The sequence below is a fragment of the Barbus barbus genome, assembly GCF_936440315.1.
Source record: "Barbus barbus genome assembly, chromosome: 11".
NCBI classification, from domain to species: domain Eukaryota; kingdom Metazoa; phylum Chordata; class Actinopteri; order Cypriniformes; family Cyprinidae; genus Barbus; species Barbus barbus.
The window spans coordinates 12,459,117-12,480,676 of NC_136739.1; the positions used below are offsets into that span (position 1 = coordinate 12,459,117).

Consider the following 21,560-nt stretch of genomic DNA (forward strand, 5'->3'; position numbering starts at 1 on the left):
CATGATTATGCGTTCATAAATGATTAAGTGATATGTAAATTTTTTTTCATCTGTTTTGTAGCTTTAGTTATAAATAATTTACAAGTGATTAAATGATGAACTAATCATTTACAAAACATGACTATATTATTATTATTAAGTAATATGCTAACGATTTACAAATCTGTCGTAAGTTATCTTAAAAAATAGCATCATAAAATAATCAAACAAATCCTTAGTAAATGCTTAACAGTTACTAGTTAAGTTACTAGTTAATATATTATTAATCACTTGAAATGTCAACATTGTAATATCTCAATAAACATTTGTTAATCATGAACAAATGATGAAATTAATTAACTTGTTGAGTTAATGAAAGTTATCAGAAACGTCTTAATGGTTGAAGCAGACAACATACTTAATGTCAGTTGACCGGGAAGATTTAAAAACAGTTGGTTCATTCATGAATCCATAAGATCTTATCTTCACGCTGTGGAAATACAATGCGGGAGGCAGAAGACAACGAGTGCAGCTTTACAAGTGGCAGGGCTACATAAGGCTACTACACTCAGAATAAGACTGAGCTTTATTTGCCAAGTGTGCACAAACACACTCATCTACTGCAAGATCTCTTTACAGTAGTGTAATGAAAGTATGCTTTTCAACAATTGCAAATGTTGTATTTGCTGCTCTTTGTGTTCACTTATAGTTTCACGTGGATACTGAAGGGTTAAAGAATGTGACCCTAAAGAACCTGGCCCCTGGCCAAAGGTACTGTGTGAATGTCAGTATCATTGATCTCAGCCCACCCAATAGACCAGCAGTATGTGCCACCATTCCCGAAAGAGCAAATGTTTCAGGTACTGTATTTTTTGACTAAATGTAATAGACTCCAACAGTATTACATTGATGCTATAGATAAAAAAATAGTTTATGGCTAAGTATAATGCATCAAGTAATCATGTCCTTGACAACAGTTTCAATTTCAGTTGCTCTGAATGTTCTTGTATTTGATGTATTGCAAGAGACTGCTAACCAGATCGAGGTGTGCACCAAAAGTGCTAATGTGAAAGCACTTTAATTTATATAGTATCGTATCGCAAATCATCAAGTCAAGTCACCTTTATTTATATAGCGCTTTATGCAATAGAGATTGTGTAAAACAGCTTTACAGTGTTAAACAGCAAAATAATGTTTCAATGATGCAAACACAATTCAATTCTGCTGTAAAGCAGTTTTAAAAAGGCAAGTTATGTAGTTAGATCAGCTTCTGCTAATACAAGCATTGCTGCAAACATACTGTGGTCCAGAACCAAAAATATGATGTAAACCGAAAACAGAGGAAAGGGGGAACTGAACTCTAGTTTGCACCAAGCAATGGCATCAAGTGTGAAAGCGCCCTTAGCTAGAAAATTGGGTAAACTAGGCATAGCTGAAATTCCGAACATGTAAATGTTTTGTGAATTTGCCCCAAAGTATGCTAAAATCCAGTGTTGTATATTTGTTTTAGATGCCATTATCTCTGTTATCCTGTGTCTGCTGATGGTGCTGTTACTGATGTGCACACCAAGATTTGTTTCTCGCTGTTTCTGTCTAAAAAGAGATCTTCCTCCAGTTCTGGTAAGTCATGGCAAGAGACTCAGTCTGTGACTAAAGTACCTAAAAAGGGGTATAGTAAAATAAGCTTCAGCTTCACAAAAATGCAACCATCTTATCTTAAGTACTGTCTTCAGAAAGGTTTTAAAGGAATATATCACCTAAAAGTTCTGAAAATGTACTCACCCTCAGGCCATTCAAAATGTTATATGAATTTGCTTCTTTATCGGAACATATTTGGAGAAATTTCCGCCAATTGCTCACTAGTGGATACTCTCCATCAGCGGTGACCAGACCTGTTCCTGGAGGGCCACTGTCCAGGAGTGTCACCTGAATCAGCTAATCAAGGTCCTAAGACTCACTAGAACTTCTAGGCGACTGTGGTGGAGCTGGTTGGAGCTACTAGTAGGCCCTCCGGAAACAGGATTGGACACCCCTGCTCTGCAGGGAATGGGTGCCATCAGAATGAGAGTTCAAACAGCTTATAAATGCATCACAATAATCACAGTTATTTAACATGACTCCAGCCCATTAATTAACATCTTGTGAAGTGAAAAGCTGTTTGTAAGAAACAATTCCATAATTTTTATTTCCATAATCCATCATAACTCCAGTTTTCTTTCCTTTATATAAGACATCCTGCATTTTGTCCTATCACATCAAAATCCACCAACATTGTTTTGAGCTGTTTTAGACGTTTCTTAATCTGCATATTTCTCTACTAGTTCAGACGAGACCAACCGGAAGCAACGGTTTGAGATAAAAACATCATAATGATGGATTTGTTTATTACAAACACGCAGCTTTTCACTTAATTAGATGTCAATTGATTATTGTGATGTTTTTATCAGCTGTTAGGACTCTCATTCTGACGGTACCCATTCACTGCAGAGGATCCATTGGTGAGCAAGTGATGGAATGCTAAATTTCTCAGATCTGTTCGGATGAAGAAACAAACTAATCTTGGGTAGCCTTAGGGTGAGTAAAGTTTTTAATTTTGGGATGAACTCTTCATTTAATTTTTTTTTTTTTAATACTGTGCATTGTAATTTCTTTTAAATAATTGATCAAATTTGGTTGAACCAGTTGTAAGGCAAAATACTTTATTGCATGACATTGCATAAAGCATACATCCAAATCCTTTTTGTTTTATTTGTTTGTTTGTTGTTTACAGTGCAAAAACATCACTGCTCTGCTGCTTTGTCCTCAATTTATGTAATTTTTGACAATCACTAATAATTATTAATGCGTGTTGTTTTCCAGAGTTCATTTCAGAGTATCAATAAAGTTCTTCTTGTCACTGCTGGTGAATCCATTAACAAGCTCTATGAGGAGAGAAACTCCATCGAAAAGTTGAAGACAAACAGAGAGGAAAATGACTTTGAAGAAGAGGCAGAGGAGGTTTTGAAATATGAGAGACTAGAGGCACACTATCTGAACCCTCAAGGTTCCCCGCTCTCTGTTTTTCCAGTGTCATCTAGCTCTATTTTGCTTATGAATCAAACTCCAGATACAAGCCTTGCGTCTTCCACAGATCCTCACAGTGGTAGTCTGATTGTGTTTGAAGGCAGCCATATCCATACTGAACCAACAGCCTCTCCTAGGCTCCTTAAAGTGCAAACAAGTGCTCTTCAAAGTTTAAGTTCTGTTTTTCCCATGGAGAATGAAGACAGAGAGAGCAGTACAGATGTAAACCTGTTTTCTGTGATGTTAGGAGGAGTTTCTGATAAAGCTGAACCTGATAAAACCTGCATTACTGAAGATGTGCAGGAATCATGTCCTCAAAACCTGTTACAGACTTGTGCTACATCTACCTGGATTTCTGATTCACAGTCCCAAAACTCTCAAAAGTCTATTCAGATGAACATTTTAGAGGAAGATGATGATGATTCAGGGTATTTAAGTCGAAATTAGATTCCTGAAGAAACGAACATTCTTTTACATCAATTGAGACTGAGAGTAGATCTGGGTATCTAAAAGCACACGCAAGCATTCTGAAATTCTGATAATATATAGAGATGTATATTTTTATACTTGATTGATTTTTTTTGTATTTTAAGTGTTTTTATTATTATTATTATCTTTCAATATGCATTTCAGTCTGATAGCGATCATGGCATACCGACATGAAATGTAGCACCACGGGCTTGGCAGGATTTGGAAAAGGAGATGTGTAATCACAAAACTGTTTTCATCTAATGAATATGAGTTTTTACTACCAAGAATACATTTGAATTCTTAGTAGTAAAAAATAAACTGGAGAGCTCTCTAATTCAGATATAATAGTAGTACTTGTAATAATCAAACTACTGATGAGAATTTAGCTCTCTAATTGATGGACACAGAGCTAGTGCTAATAACAGCACTATAGAGTGCTACAGTCTGTTTCTCAAAGTAAAAAAAGCCATTTATTTTCTTCATAGGAAAACTGATTTTTAATGAACATAAGTGTTGGATTAACTTCCTATTTTCACTCAGTTACCACTGGAAGAAATCGGCATCTAAAATGTTACAGCATCTTGACTTCAAACTACAATCAACAATATATATAATCAACAACTTTAAATGGATCATTTTTTATTTTCCATTTGCATTGGGATTGTAGTTCTTTCTTTCATTAAAGCATTAAGTAAACAGTCTTGTACCGTTGTCTTTTTGTCTGATTTTTTAAAACTTTTTGTTTCAAATCAAAATTTGTACTGTTGTGTTTCACCTCATAGCCGGTTGGCTTGGTTCCCAATGGGATTTTAAAACGAATGGGGAAAAAATATGATGCATTCTTCGTGGCACAGGAAGTTCAACGTAACCTTGGCAAAGGTGTTATTACTGGGAGATACGAGGGTCCGTGGTTCTACCATTGGAGAAAGCACAACAGTCAATTTGGATCACATGTGCCTCGATTACCAATTACATCACAGCCTTGACATCACTGAATTTCAGTCAGTCGATTGACTGTCTAAGGATACCATAGGAATAAATTAGGAATGCTGTGAACTGAATCCCACTTGTCACAAAAACTCTTGTGACTTTCTTATAAAATAGCATTTTTTCAGTGTAGGCTCTCGCTCTTTTCTCTTTCCCTGCATACCGCCAAAACTGCAGCATTAGCCTTAGCCGTTATGCTTTTTTGGCTAAAGGTTGCAGACTTGCCTTCCAGTGGCTTTGAATAGTTTCCAGGAGCCTCATTTATAAAGTGTGCGTACACACAGATTTGATCGTAGAGTTAAATCCACGCCAGCGCTCATATTTATAAAAACTGTCAGGGTTAAGTCAAGTCAATATTATTTGTATAGCGCTTTTAACAATGCAAATTGTGTCAAAGCAGCTTTACATCGGCTTGATATAAAGCTGTGTGGCTTTATATCAGCTTTACAGTATTTAGACGGGGAAATAGTTTGTAGAAATAGTGTCATTCTCCTCTGGCCAGACAATATCAGTAGTTTAAATGAGAGTTTTGGGACTGTGAAACTTTGGGACTGTAAAACTTCCCTTTTACGGGGAAGATGTGGCCTAATGGTTAGAGAGTCGGACTCGTAATCCAAAGGTTGCGGGTTCGAGTCTCGGGCCGGCAGGAATTGTAGGTGGGGGGAGTGAATGTCCAGCGCTCTCTCCAACCTCAATACCACGACTGAGGTGCCCTTGAGCAAGGCACCGAACCGCCAACTGCTCCCCGGGCGCTGCAGCATAAATGGCTGCCCACTGCTCCGGGTGTGTGTTCACGGTGTGTGTGTGCACGTTGGATGGGTTAAATGCACGAAATCCGAGTGTGGGTCACCATACTTGGCAGTATGTATGTCACTCACGTCACTAAATCTAGGTTAACTGTTTTTTATATGATGAGGTGGTCATCATGAGCTGGCATGATTACACTCAGAAACTATAGCATGCAAGCAAAATAGTGATGTTACGTTCGTGAACGAATTGTTCTTTTTGAACGAATCTTTTAGGTGAACGAATCATTCTAGTACACGTAATCCATTGACTCATATTTCTCGTTCACTGAAATTCCTCCCTCCACCGCAGCGCGCCGCTATTGCGCGCATGCGTAGCTCTGGACCGTTTCATCTGTCAAAGAATGACTAAACCTCGTGGCTCGAGTATGCCTTCGAGTATGATACGAGGACGGAGCATGTGATTTGTTGAATCTAGTGAACGAATACGCCCTTCATTGAGTTGCTTTGAGTTTGAAAGAGTCAAATGAACTGTTACATACATACATCTCGTCTCATTATTACGTTCGTCGTTCGAACAACTGGTTCTTTGTTTTATTTTTTTATATTATTGTTTTATTTTTTATTTTATTTTTTTTTTATTTATCATTTTGTTTTATTTATTTATATTATTGTTGTTTTATGTTTGAACAGTTACATACTTTTAAATAAAAATATATTTCATTATGTTAGTCATGTCATGCACTTTTGTTTGTTTAAAAACTGTGAAACATAAAAAAATATGGCAGTATTGATTATTTGCGTCACGTCATCCCATCTCATTTGCGTCACGTGACTCACGTCAGCAAATAGCATTTCAGCTCGGGTTTAGAAGGGGCATGTAATTGGTTGGATCGAACGAACGAACGAATATAATAGCATCATTGACCGAGATGGCTCTGTTTTGAGTCTGAACGAGAGAGAGATCTCCCGTTCGTGAACGAATTGAACGAACTGGTAGCTATACCCAGTTCGTTGACCGGGTAGGTCGGCCATTCTGTCAATCTAGTTCATCAATCAGCAGAAAGCGGATGCAAAGCACAGGTATCCGTACTGTGCACGCTTGTTTATATTCATATTTTACATACAGAATAACTCCTCGTTTAACATAATCTCAGATTTGAACGTGTAAATCTCTGCCTAAACAATTAAATGTTAACTAGCCTAGTATGCAAACAAATAAAAAAACACTTGTGCTTTGGTCATCCGAAAAGAGTGTAATTTAAAAGATAAAAAGAGTAATGACTTTGATCACTTATTTAGACTTATTTTATTAATTTAATGAGAAGGGCACACTTTTTAATGAAGCCAAATCGGTTTTTATTTTGTAACAAGTAAATACGTTAGTTGAACAACACATTTTGCCGCACATGCTGACGTATTTGTGTAATATGGAAAAATGGTCACTGAACGAATCTGAACGAATCATTTTGGTGAACGAACGAAAAATGAACGAGTCTCTGGAAAGAATCAAAATTTCCACCACTAAAGCAAAGTGTTGTTTTAATAGTTATAATGAATGAATTTTAAATCTATGTAATACATATAACAATTTGAACTCCTTTATTACTTAGACACACACAGACATCAAGAACCAGCACATGAATCTCAACAATGGTGACAATCAGTGTGACAATCTCGACTTCATCCTAAACTCAAAAAAAAAACATCCTCTTTCCCTCTATCTTTCTCTCCGCTTACTAGCTTGTACTTATTTGAACAATGACTGAGACTTGGTGTTACGAGCACTTCCTCTGTCTGATTGCCTCTTCAATATTAATCGCTTTGCGTATTCCCCAATTGTAAGTCGCTTTGGATAAAAGCGTCTGCCAAATGACTAAATGTAAATGTAAATCAACAAAATGCTTCATGCTGCAATGCATGCTAGGTAACACCACAGTAAAAACTCCCAGCATGCACTGCAGTATGAATAATTATTCTTACCACTGTTGAGGATCGTATGATAAAGTGTACATGTCTAAAAGCCTGAGCCGATTCTGTTCTTTCCTTTTTTTTTCTTTAAGTATTGAAGCATTATGGTGACATTTGTTTAATAGGACTATTTTTTGCAGTTCTGCAATAGCTGAATGTCAGTCAATAAACCAAAGAGAGATCGCTTCATGATGCTCATTCATCATGAGTGTAAGATTTACAGAATCTCAGACACTTTGATCATCTGAGATACTCAGACACTTTGATAAACTGTAAAGCTGAGGCCATTTATCTGGACCAGAGGAGGGCCACAGTCTGAAATGGCAAAGAACTCTTGTGAGAATCAATGTCTGAACACTGTCTAACAAGCCTCATCCTCATTCAAGACAACACACCTAACTGAGAGAGACAAAAGTTTCACACCTTATGAATGATTACACTACAGAGATCACCAAAACCACTATTCTTAATCAGAGTTTATAACAATGCAACTGTTCATGTTTTGATGTCATTTGAAAGGTCTCTGTGTGTCTGGTAAAAGGTCTCATTCTCTTAAACAATAGGACAGACAGTCATCAAGATTAGAAAATACTGAAAACAGACTACTCCCAGTGTCTTTGATGCAAATTACCTTCTGTCCCAAAAGGTTATAACTCTTGTAAGAGTTATAAAAAAAATGTAACAATTTTTGTGTTTGAAATGCCCCATGTTAAAGTGTCTGTAGTTATGAGGACTTTTATTCTGACGGGGCGGAAGTGGAGAAGAGAAAAGGAGGTGAATGGAGAATAAAGTGTGGAAAAAGAGCTCGTCAGTATTCAAGGGTATAATTTCTTTAGACGTTCAGATAAAGCCCCGAAAACACCCACAAGCGCTGAAGCAAGCGTTACACTGGTGGCAGCGGTGTTTTTCATCGGATATTCGAGTTTCTTTTTATTTATGCTTTATTTTTCGCCGGCGCCTTGCACGAGCGCAGTGTGTACATCTGCGATACCAGCGGGACTCCGTGAAGTTCGGTGTGCCGTTAATAAACTTAAGAGATGTCAGACGAGGAAGCCCAAGCGCCGCGGGAGAACAGTGCTCATACCTCGCGGCCGCGCCGCGCACACACTCCGAAAGACATTCCTTTACCGCCGCCATTTCGCAACGACGGCTCTGAGTCCTTTCAGCTGTGGGCTCGTCGTTATGAGGTGATTCAAGAGGCTCGCTATAAAGATAGCGGTGTTGATTTGGATACAGTGCTAGCAGCAGAGTTGCCTACTAGACTGCCACCTGAACTGTTCATTGTTTGGGACAATTTTCCATCTGAAATTCAGCACTCGTTCGAGGCAGCGAAAAAGGAATTACAAGAGGCGTTTGGCCAGAAGGATGTAATAGCATCGTTTCAAACATTTCCAAATTCACGCCATAAATTGCCTAATGAACCAATGGAAGTGTATGCAGCAGACATATGTAGACTGGTCAAAGAAGCTTTTCCTGATTTTGAACAGAATGCATCTGAATACATGAAACTGTCACGATTTCTGGCGGGTTTAGATCAAGAACTCCAGATTAAATGCCACGAGAGGGGTGTGAAAACATTCAAAGATGCCTTCCAAGTCGCTACCCAAGCTGAACGGGCACGTACAGCAGCCAAATTGGTACAGCCAGTTTCATCTACTGTGAGAGAGAATTCGATGGCACAGACAGTGAATGTTATTTCTGACACTGACACACTTTTTTTGAAGCAAGCCGTTGTGGATCTTACAAACACAGTCAAAGATTTAAGTAAGGATGTCTCAGCATTGAAACTTCAGCTGTATGATCAACGCAGCCGATCTCATCGACCTCCGTCACCACATTGTCATAGTTCAACGAGACATGCTAGTCCAACAAGATATGCCACAGAATGGAGTGCATCATCTGGTCGTTTTTCAACCAAACATCCTGATGCACGTTCTTCATCACCTGGCATTTACAGAAGATCTCCTAGCCGTCGCAGAGACCTTTACAGACAACAGGACGACCCATACCAGCATAATGACAGAGTGGACTTCTCACCGCACCGCAGGGAGAGGTTTGAGGATTACTATTCTCCAAAATACTCCACTGCAGCCAGCACTGACCACTACATGGATGACAGACAGGGACAACGGCATGACACCATGGCTTCCCACAACTCGTCATTACACCGACGCAGTCCAAGCCCTCATCACAGGCGTGTCACCTTTGACGACTACCAGGACCATCATTACAGACCTCAGCAGCACTGCCTGGATCATCAGAGTGGTTCGTGTGATGTCTACCCGGATCGTCGCAGGTATCGTCAGGGAAACTTCCGTTAGCTGATGCGGCGGGGCACACATCAGCTATTTCACCACCAGCCCCAAGTGACACCAAACAGATGACAACCACAGACACCAGAAATCCAGAGACTAGTTATTCTCCTGTTGCGGACATGACGGACACTAGTACAGCACACCTCAGTGGTATTGTTGAAGGTACTGACATGCACATCATGATAGACACTGGGTCTAGTATTTCATTCATTAATGAAACTACCCGTATGGCAATTCCTTCATTGCGTAAAAGACCACTAAAGAGTACTTTCATTCTGTCAAAATCTGTAACTGGTCAGAATTTAGATACTCTGGGAACTGTAACTGTTAACCTCAGATTAGGTACACTGACATTACAGCATGACATGCACGTCATCAGAAATGTGAATCAGGGTATCATACTTGGTTGGGATTTTCTCCAGAAGCACCAGGTGGTCTTGAATGTGGGTAAATGTACATGTTGCTTATATGACCAAACTTTACCGCTGTTAAGCAAATCTCAATTTACCCCTGTGCATTGTACAGCTCAAATTACTGTGACAACTACCATTCCAGCCCAATGTGAGATGCACTGTATAGCGCAACTTATCCCGTCTGCTGTTAATGCAGGTTTAGCAGATGGATACTGTGGGTTGTTTGAGCCATATCTATTCAAATTAGATGGTATTGCAGTTGCACGCACCCTTACAATAGCGGAAAATGGTCAAACTGTAGTGCGGCTCATGAATCCAACTAACAGCCCTTTTGTACTGCAACCAGGTATGCAACTGGGGGAGTTCACTCCAATAAGCTCAGATGATGTTATTGAGCACTCTGATGTTGTATGTAATGTGTCTACCCCTTCAACACAGGTGTCACCTCTTCAATTTGAAGTTCAAAAGGGGGGTCTCTCTGATTCTCAGGTGAACGAACTGCATTAGTTGTTACATGAGTTTTGTGACGTGTTTAGTAAGAGCCCTACAGACTTTGGTAGCACAAACATAGTCACACACAAAATCAATACTGACAATGCAATTCCAATACAGAAACGTGCTTATCGCACTTCGCCTCAGATGCAGGAGGTGATTCAGTCTCATGTGGATGACATGGTGGCAAAAGGAATTGTGGAAGCCAGTCATAGCCCTTGGGCTGCGCCTATCGTTATGGTGCGGAAAAAAGATGGCACCTGGCATTTTTGCGTAGATTATAGGGGTCTTAATTCTGTCACCATTAAGGATGCCCATCCATTGCCTAGAACAGATGACACATTGGATGCACTGAGAGGTTCATCTATATTCAGTACTATGGATCTTTCATCCGGATATTGGCAAGTGCAACTTCATGAGCCAGATAAACCAAAAACAGCTTTCACCACGGGTCGTGCTTTGTATCAGTTTACAGTGATGCCGATGGGCCTTGTCAATGCTCCTCCCACTTTTCAACACTTGATGCAGTTAGTGCTGCGGGGCCTGTCCTGGAAAACATGTCTTGTATATTTAGACGATATTATTGTCTATAGCAAGAGTTTCAGTGAGCACATACAGCACTTGAGAGAGGTTTTCCAGCGTTTGAGAGCAGCAAACCTGAAGCTAAAACCAGCTAAATGCTCTTTTGCTCAACCACAAGTGGCATTTCTGGGCCATGTGGTTTCATCTGTGGGTCTTCAGCCAGATGGGAAAAATATTCAGAAGGTCAAGGATTGGCCTACTCCAGGAAGTCCTACAGAAATACGAGCCTTCTTAGGTTTGTGTTCATATTACAGGCGTTTCATTCACTGCTTTGCTCAAATTTCAGAGCCACTGCATGCACTAACTCAGAAAGGGAAGTTGTTTGTTTGGACTGAGACAGAACAGGAAGCTTTCAATTCCCTGCGACATGCACTTACAAGTGCTCCAATTCTTTCTTACCCAGATTTTTCAAAAGAGTTTTTACTCTTCACGGATGCTTCTAACACAGCCATTGGGTGTGTTCTATCTCAGTTGAATGCTGACAACGAAGAAAGGGTCATCGCTTACGGTAGTCATGTGTTGACATCTACGGAGAAACGATGGTCCACCTATGACAGGGAGTTGTGGGCTATCGTTTGGTCCATTCGCCATTTTCGTCAGTACCTCATGGGGCACTCTTTTCGGATCATCACAGACCATAAGCCATTGCTTAGTCTTAGGCGAATGGTTTTGGATGGCGATCCAACGGGTCGCAGAGCAAGGTGGGCTCTAGAGATTGAACTCTATGACTGGACTATTGAGCACCGACATGGCCATAAACATGCCAATGCAGATGCCATGTCTCGTCGACCTGATGAGGAGAGTCGGGAAATTTCTACTGATTCGGAGAACAAGTCTGTCCATTTAGTGTCCATTTCAACGCAGACTGAGTTCACCAGACCGTATTCTACTTCTGTACAGCCTGCTTCTTCTGATACATGTTCTGGGGTTGAACCTTCAAATTCTTCTTTCTTTACCTGTTCCAGCATTGCATGCCTGGATATGGGTAGTGAAGATGTACAGCAGGCTCAGACAGCTGATCCTGTCCTAAGTGTGGTCGCTGAATGGGTATCAAATAAGAAGAGACCTGCATATACAACGCTGAAAGGAACTGCTGGCGGACTGAGGCATTTCTGGAAAGAGTTCCCAAGGCTTACTTTTGTGGATTCTGTTCTTTGCCGAAAAGTTAGACCTCCACCAGGTGATCAGATCTTGCAGGTTGTAGTTCCACCTGCGCTGCAGCCAAAAGTGTTCGAGAATTTGCACGGTCACTCGCTTTCTGGACATTTCAGTGCACAAAAGACATTGCAGCGTGCTCTAGTGAAATGTTTTTGGCCCCACATGTCTAGGGACATTACACAGTGGTGTGCTCAATGCCAAGCCTGTGAATCAAGGAGACCACCAACGCCTCATCAGCAGGCACCAATGCAAAGCATAATCGCAAGCATGCCTTTTGAGAAAATTGCTGCTGATCTAACGGAGTTGCCGGTTACTCAGAAAGGGAACCAGTATGTTCTTGCAGTAATGGACTACTTTACAAAATACCTCAACCTCTATGCAGTTGCTGATCAACGTGCAACGACCATTGCTAAGTGTTTGTTCGAAGATTATGTAGGCCAGCACGGAGTGCCTCAGAGTTTGCATACTGACCAAGGGCGGCAGTTTGAATCTGACTTGGTGAAAGAACTGTGTTCCCTGCTTGGGATTCATAAGACAAGGACATCCCCATATCATGCTATGTCAGACGGTATGGTGGAACGTGCCAATAGATCTATAAAAGATCAGCTTGCAAAGTACCTGTATACCAAAGGGGGAGAATGGGATGACCACTTAAAACAGGTTGAATTTGCTTACAATACAAGTGTTCATTCATCGACCAAACACACACCTTTTTTCTTGGCACATGGCCGAGAAGCTCGCCTTCCTGCTGATTTTCTTCTGGGTGTTCCCATAGCACCTTCTGGAGCTACCCCAGGAACCCCAAATGAATATGCACATTCTATGCTTGGCCGATTACGTTCTGCTTTTACCACTGTTGCAGACAATATCCAGACAGCTGGAGCACAGCAAAAGCATTATTATGACCGCCATATCCGCCATACAGCTTATCAGCCTGATGATCTCGTATGGGTTGATCTTCCAGCTATGTCAAGACACAAACTCTCTCCAAAATGGACTGGACCATACAGGGTCTTGAGCAGATTGGATTCATCCACAGGTGACATTGGAGTGACATATAAAGTGTTAGATCTGCTTGATCCTAGGTCAAAGCCTAAAGTGATTCACTATAATCGGCTAAAACCTTACCGCTCTGTGTGGTCCCCTGAACCTCATCCAGTTCTGACAACCCCTCAAAGTGGACGCCCTCCGCTTACAGGGCTATCAGGGTCCAGACCATATGTTCTTCAAGATTCTTCGGTACCCAAGTCTGTAACACCCATTCAAGGGGTGCAAGAGAGGGATGGTACATTACCTCCTGTTCAGAATGAACTGTCTGAGGGGTCTGGAGCTGAATTGCCAGTAGAAATCCCTTGTGACAGACCAGCAGTGGGCACGAAAACAAGGTCAGGACGTTCTGTGCATCCTCCAATACGTTATAGGGACTTTTAATGTCTTTATTAATCCCTATAGTGGTTTTTGGTTCTTTCTCATTTGCTAATACATTCACAATGGAATAATGTCAAATGAGGTCAGAAACATAACACATTCAAGTTGTTATTTGTATGTTGAAAAAAGTTTACTGTTGTTGAAATTTCGGAATTCTTTTTCTGTATCTGAAAGTGTTTTGTGTTTGAAATGACAAAGGTCTGGGAAGCTTAAGTTGTTACAAATGTACAAGTTTGTTGTGGTTTTTCAAAAACGAGGTCGTTTTTTTTCATAAGGGGGAAGTAGTGTAAGAGTTATAAAAAAAATGTAACAATTTTTGTGTTTGAAATGCCCCATGTTAAAGTGTCTGTAGTTATGAGGACTTTTATTCTGACGGGGCGGAAGTGGAGAAGAGAAAAGGAGGTGAATGGAGAATAAAGTGTGGAAAAAGAGCTCGTCAGTATTCGAGGGTATCATTTCTTTAGACGTTCAGATAAAGCCCCGAAAACACCCACAAGCGCTGAAGCAAGCGTTACACTCTACTTGATCAATGCAAATTCCAATTGTTAGTTCCTGTCTCCATTTCGGGGGATGTTTATCTTGTTCAGAGTACTTAAGGAAATCTTGCAAGAAGATCAGGGCGCCTTCTGTAGCCGGAATGAGCCCGTGGTGTGGTAGGATGTGTGTTCACACACTTCATACTATGTATTTTTCTAAAGTCAGGTAAACATCTTGCTCTTAGATTAGCTATGTAACTGGCATAATACATATGACTGATAATAATTACCTGACTGATAATAAATTGTTACATTTGAATTTATTCTGTTTTACTCTGTAATTATTGACTCTAGTAGATTACGATGCATCATTGTTACCACATTTCCTGCATCAGGTTAGTAACGGATTCAAATTCAGTTGAGATGGAGTATAGGGCACACCAACTGTATCTTTAGGGATCCGGCTAACACTTGGTATTAGTTCAAGTGTACTTAGAATGTTGTTCAGCCAACCTATGTAGGGTGAGCCTAACCTCTGTTTATTGTAATATTATTCTAGGTAAGTGTACATGGGGAAACCATGACATGACCATACCAAAGCTACTATCAGGAAAGTAATGTTGATCGGCTTATATCTGTAGTAGTCGTGACTTCTGACTAGAAATAATGTTGCTTTATTCGAGTGTGTACAAATCTATGGGGGCTAAATAAAAGCAATTTTAGAATAGACGGCCGCTCCTATGCTTGCTCAAAGTATTAGCCAATTACCTTGGTCTAATAACCAAGACTGACGAGAATGTGACTGTAAAATATGGTAACAACAGCCAAAGCGATATCTTTGCGTGACATGAGCACCCGAATGAATGAGTACAATAATATTAAAGAATAAATTGTAGCATTTGGACTAATCAGACACACAACTATTTGTTATATTTAACAAATAATCTCTTATGCCCCCTCACCTAACCAAAGGGACAACTATGAGGGTCTGTGGACCCTTCCCCCAAAATGCATCTAACACCTAAGAAAGGCAGAACAGGCCTCTGTTTCCATGGCAACCCATTTGATAACACTAGTTTTATTGCTCAAAGGAATGCAGGCAGAGCAACTCTCACAACCTTTTTCCTTTAGGAAATACACATAATGCCCATAAAAATGGACTCTTCTCTATTTAATTCATAGAAAAACCTTTCTTTGAATTAACACACATATCCTTCAGGTCATTGTGTATATAATTACTGTTCTTGTATATGTTTTTTGTGTATTGTATACTGTTTTATGCATGCTTATGATAGATCACTAGTTAATAACACTTTAACTGTACCATGTGTGGTCTCTATCAATTCGTCTTCAGATGATCTAATTGAGAGTGAATATTACATGTTGATACCTATGCAACATATTAGTGTCCCTAAGAATCTTTAGTAGTTTGTGCATTAACCCCATGCAAATTACCTATGCAAACTACCATGTTCAGAGACAACGAGTCGTAAAAATTTCCTTCCAAAAATTCAGGACACCATTGGCTCTTTGACACCCCAGAGGTGTGACCTCTATAGCAGATAAAGCTCTCACATCAGTAGCGCCCCTCCAAGCCTGCGGTTCTGTTAGATCCTTATGTTAGGATCCTGTTTGTAGACTTCAGCTCCGCTTTTAACACCATCATCCTGGACACCTTTCAGAATAAACTGACACAGCTCTCCGTCCCCACCTCCGTTTGTCAGTGGATTACCAGCTTCCTGACAGACAGGCAGCAGCTAGTGAGGCTGGGGAAATACTCATCCAGCACCCGCATCATCAGCACTGGAACTCCTCAGGGCTGCGTTCTCTCCCCAGTGCTCTTCTCCCTCTACACGAACGACTGCACATCTAATGACCCCTCTGTCAAGCTCCTGAAGTTTGCAGACGACACCAAACTGATCGGCCTCATCCAGGACAGTGATGAGTCTGCCTACAGACAGGAGGTTAAGGAGCTGGCTGTCTGGTGCAGTCTTAACAACCTGGAGCTTAACACGCTCAAAACTGTGGAGATGATCGTGGACTTCAGGAGAAACCCCCCTGCTCTCCCCCCACTCACCATCATGAACAGCACTTTGACTGCAGTGGATTCCTGGGCACCACTATTTCTCAGTACCTGAAGTGGGACAATCACATTGAGTCCATTGTGAAAAAGGTGCAGCAGAGGTTGTACTTCCTTCGCCAGCTGAGGAAGTTCAACCTGCCGCAGGAGCTGCTGAAACAGTTCTACTCCGCCACCATTGAATCCGTCCTCTGCACTTCAATAGCTGTCTGGTTCAGCTCAGCTACCAAATCTGACCTCAGAAGACTACGGAGGGTAGTTCGGACTGCTGAGCGAATCACTGGTACAACCCTCCCCACACTCCAAGAACTGTACTTATCCAGAGTGAGCAAAAGGGCTGGCAAAATCACTCTGGACCCCTCACATCCAACACACTACCTCTTTGAACTGTTACCATCTGGTCGAAGCTACAGAGCTCTGAGCACCAGAACGACCAGACACAGAAACAGTTTCTTCCCTCAAGCAATCCATCTCATGAACACTTGACATTAAACGTGGAACACACAACACTATTATACATTATTTATTCACCACACATACATATTTTTTCATTTCAAATTTGCACATATCAGACACACATAATTGTCTATATTATATATGTTTTTTTTGCTATTTTGTACATTGCCTATTTGTATATTTGTATTTTATTCTTTTATTATCTGTGTCCTGTCCTGTTGCTGTCTTTCTGTTGCACTGTGGAGCTTCTGTCACTATAACAAATTTCTTGTATGTGTAAGCATACCTGGCAAATAAAGCTCATTCTGATTCTGATTCATTCTGATTCTGATCCTAAGAGGATGAGAAGGATGTGAGCTCTTCAGTGACCCTTAAGTTTTGCGCCAGGCCTTGCGGCCTTGACTTTCCATTCAACCAAAGCTCCTCGGGCCTCAGCAGATCTCTTTCTCGGAAGAACGTGATTGGGAGTCCAAAACCTTGAAACATTAAGACTTTCATTCGAGACTGCACTCCGGACACTCGTCACAACCAAGGCAATGTAAGTATCGTATATTTAACTAAACAAAACAGAGGTTTAGTATAAGTTATAGACCCTGTTATAAACTGCGCTGATGGTTTTACTCAGGTGGTTAAATGACTCTTTCCATAACTGCATTCTCTGGTTTCTCTAATGGCTTCATTCATCCACTTTAGCTCTCCTTTGTATGTGTGAGTGTATGTTTATTAGTTTGTTTAGATTAGTTATGTGTGTTAGCGTTTAGTTAATAAAAGATGTGCACAAATTACATGAGTTTCTGTTTCTGCCTTGCAAATTAAATGTCAGATTTAAATTAGTTAAATATCTTATTAAATTACTGAGTGGTTAAGGTGGTTTTCACTTTAAAATAATGGTCCAGATCATTAGTAGTTCCTGCAAGCTGACAAGCTAACGTTTGAGTAATTAGTGAGTAATGTATTTTTCACTTTAAAGCTGAAGTGCTTCTAAGGAACTGCTAGTGATCTGGACCATTATTTTAAAGTGAAAAACACGTTATTTCCTCAGTAATTACTCACACATAAATCAATAAGTTATTTAACGTTTTATATCTGACACATACTGTACAGTCATGCATTTCTGTGAGGCACTAGTGATATTTTACCAGTAAATTTAGGCACTAGTAATTTTTGTGAGGCACTAGTAATTTTTACCAGTCCGGTCATTTGGAGTGGGATACATATTGAACTGACATAAAACAGAGTTCATAATTGTGAACTAATTCAGTCATGAGCTTGTCAGCATCACTTCCTAATTATTAAAATTTTTAAGTGAATTACCGTTTTTATTATTATTCTCTGTTTTTGTTTGAAATAAACAGAGACCATCCATCCTTTGGTAAGAGTAGTAGTCACAATTTTAAAATGTAGCCAACTTATTTGGGGGATATCGTATTCATAAATTAGTTTCCACAAAGAACCCAATTGTTCACTTTTAAGACGTTACTGTTGTGATTAGTAATTAATTGGTTATTCTTTATTAATTTTTCATAGTTCTCAATTAGGATATTTTTATTTACTAATTAGCACATATCTAATAAGGAACTATCTTTGTCGTAAAATTGTTACTACTTACTGCTTAGTTAATCTTACTTCTCTATTAGTTAATAGTATTAAGTTAAGTGTTAGTGTAGTTCTACCTATTACTTCCTGCATAGTTACTTGTTAACAACGGACCATTATTATAAAGTGTTACCAGTTTCAAAATGTAGGGACAGAGATGTAAAATGCCCGTCCACCAAACGAGGTTAGTTTGAGCTGTAAAGAAGATATTGAAGTTGGCCAAACAGTAACACACAATTAAATATACCACAGCTGATATATCAACAAGATAGTCACTATACCTTCATCTAGTCTTTAAATAGACTTAATGAAAGAAGGCCTTTGAAATATACAGTGATTGTGCATTGCATCAGCTCTGAGCTTGCCCAATTCCTCAACACCTTTTCACATTCAAATGAATTATCACGTGAATGCAATTTGTGACAACTTAGACCTTATTGCTTCTCCAAAACAAACAAGTCGGTCAAGTCACAACTGTTATTCCAAAAAATCTCCAGAGACCAGAAATAATATTATTTTAATTTATACTATTTTAATATAATATATTTATATTATAAGTGACATTATAATGTACACACATGGTCAGAATTGTTGGTACCCTTGGTAAATATGACCAAAGAAGGCTGGGGAAATAAATCTGCATTGTTAATCCTTTTGACCTACTATTTAAAAAAATTCACAAAAATCTAGTCTGATTCATTGGAGAATAAGAATTTAAAATTGGGGGAAATATCATTATGAAATAAATGTTTTTTTTTTCTAAGACACACTGGACAATTAACGGTACTCTTTTATTGAATACTTTTTGATACCTCCATTTGCCAAAATAGTATAGGAGTTCCCTTTCTAGGGAACTCCACGCTGCGCCCCCTAGAGGGCACTATGGGGAATGCAGTCTGCATGTCTGAAGCACATGTGAAACGATGCCAAATCTATTGGCCCACATGGCCCATGACGTCATAGTCACGGTGCCCGGAAGTATAAGAGGGAACCTGCTGAATACATCATCCTCTTTGCTGTCTTCAGGAGCCGTCTATTTGAAGTGCGTGTGAGAGACCAAGCCCGGCTTACTTTGTTCTGGAATATGGCAGTCTGAGGGCAGCCATGTTCTAGCCTGGCTCCTTAAATAGGTTGGGTTCCCCTTGGCACAAGTTCTCCCGATTAAGCGCTGAAGTCTTTGTCTAGGAATCTGCTATTTGAGGATAGCTGTGTTCCAGCTTGGAGACTTCTAAAAAAATGGTGGACTGTGGACTTGCATGGACTGTGCTGTCTCCCCTTCAGGGTTTTACGTAGATGGCTCACTTCCATGGTCTGGGCTATCTTCAGCTTTATCTGAGTGAACTGCTATCTGAGGATAGCTGTGTCCAGCCCTCTAGTGTTATGGCCTCAGCTTACATCAGGCTTTGATCACTGACTATGATATTTATGTGTTCGCTCTTTAGCGAATCATTTACTGAGGGTCCGGATCTCCCTTTTGTGAGCTCCTGGTCAATAACACAGTGCTCGCCTAATGTGGGACTGACATGGATTTGGGGACCTCCTCAGTATAACCACCTGAGGGCTTATCTGAGGCTAGCTGTCTTCTACTGCAGTTATGGTGAGCCCTCTTATGGAGTAGTCCATAAGCTAATCCATCTCATGAACACTCAACAATAAACGTGGAACACACAACTATAATACATTATCCATTCACCACACTCACTTATTTTATTTTTATTTTCTCATTTCTAATTTGCACATACTTGACCTGTACATACATAGTTGTCTATATTATATATTGTGTTTTTGCTGCTTTGTACATTGCCTGTTTGGATATTTGTATATTATTCTTTTATTATCTGTGTCTTGTCCTGTTGCTGTCTTTCTGTTGCACTGTGGAGCTTCTGTCACTACAACAAATTCCTTGTATGTGTAAACATACTTGGCCAATAAAGCTCATTCTGATTCTATGTTATTCTGGTCCACAAGCCTTCATAAGACCATAGGGACATAGCTATCTGAGGATAGCTGTGTTCTAGCTGGGTTTTAAGTAGCGATCTCTTGAGCTCCTCTAGAGCCTTTCTGGTTAGCCTCTTCAGTGGTCTTGTGTATCCAGGCTAGTTCTGCTCACATAGCATAGCTATCTGAAGATAGCTGTGCTCTTAACTTGGGTGGGATGTTCCCCTTGATCTATTCAGGTTCCCCCGTTTCTGCCTAGTTGTGTGAGTGGACCGTGGCCTCAGTGGCATGGCCCCTTTCTAAGGCTAGGCGTAGGTATGTCGCTTCCTTGGTGCTCTCTTACAGGACAGGCATGTGCCTCGGCACGGCATGGTTTAATTTCGTTCCCCATAGTGCCCCCTAGGGGGCGCATTGTGGAGTTCCCTAGAAGGAGAACGTCTTGGGTTACGCATGTAACCATGGTTCCCCGAGAGGGAACGAGACGCTGCGCCCCCTTGCCATGCCTTCGGCCTGCCTGTCTACGTCTCCTTCAGACAGCTAAGTGGATGAGGTATTCAGCAGGTGCCCTCTAATACTTCCGGGCACCCCGCCTATGACGTCATGGGCCATGTGGGCCAATAGATTTGGCGTTGTTTCACATGTGCTTCAGACACCGGTCATGCAGACTGCATTCCCCACAGTGCCCCCTAGGGGGCGCAGCGTCTCGTTCCCTCTCGGGGAACCATGGTTACATGTGTAACCTGAGATATTTTCTCCTATAATGCCTGATGAGTTTAGAGAACACCTGACAAGATCAGAGACCATTCCTTCATCCAGAATCACTCCAGATCCTTCAGATTCCCAGCTCCAAGATGGTGCTTCTCCTCTTCAGTTCACCCCACTAATTTTCTAGGTGCAGGTCAGGGAACTGAAATGGCCATAGCAGAAGCTTGGTTTTGTGCCCAGTAACCCATTTGTCGGTTGTTTTTAAGGTTTGATTTTGGATTATTGTCCGGTTGGAAGGTCCAAACATGGCGCATTATAAGATTTCTAACAGAGTCAGTCTGTTCCAAGGCGAACGAGACGTGAGACGTACAGATCCATATGCAAGGCTTTATTTACAAAGGCGAGGTCAAGAAACAGGCAAGGGTCAGATAACACAGGTAAATCATAGATAAGGCAAAGAATATTCCTAGGGCTAGCGTGGGTCTACGATCGACGAACAATATCCAGAGGGCTTGACATGAGGGGTAATCCAATAACACGAGCAATAGTCCAGTCGAGGAGCAAACAGAGTCTGAAACAGCAGGCAAAGGTTTAATCCAAGATACATAGGCAGAAGAACAGGAAAAAGACATCAAGGCAACACAAAATGACTAGCCTTAGACTAGAATTGCAACTAGAAACTAGGACTGGAAACTTGGAGCTAT

At 40.5% G+C, this 21,560-nt stretch overlaps 1 protein-coding gene across 4 annotated transcripts in view; it reads left to right on the forward strand.

The window, feature by feature from the left end:
• The window catches only part of crfb2 (cytokine receptor family member b2), a 48,661-nt gene extending 44,397 nt beyond the window's left edge, over positions 1-4,264 (forward strand). For 2 of the 4 annotated variants that reach the window (XM_079427940.1, XM_079427939.1), the window contains exons 6-8: positions 689-839; positions 1,490-1,599; positions 2,839-4,218. In XM_079427940.1, the coding sequence (XP_079284066.1) occupies positions 689-839; positions 1,490-1,599; positions 2,839-3,489 (912 nt within the window). In that variant the 3' untranslated portion in view covers positions 3,490-4,218. Of the gene's footprint in view, positions 1-688; positions 840-1,489; positions 1,600-2,426; positions 2,554-2,838 lie in introns of all 4 variants that reach the window. The other 2 variants (XR_013784843.1, XM_079427938.1) reach the window with 2 other exon arrangements.
• Positions 4,265-21,560: the final 17,296 nt, after the last annotated feature.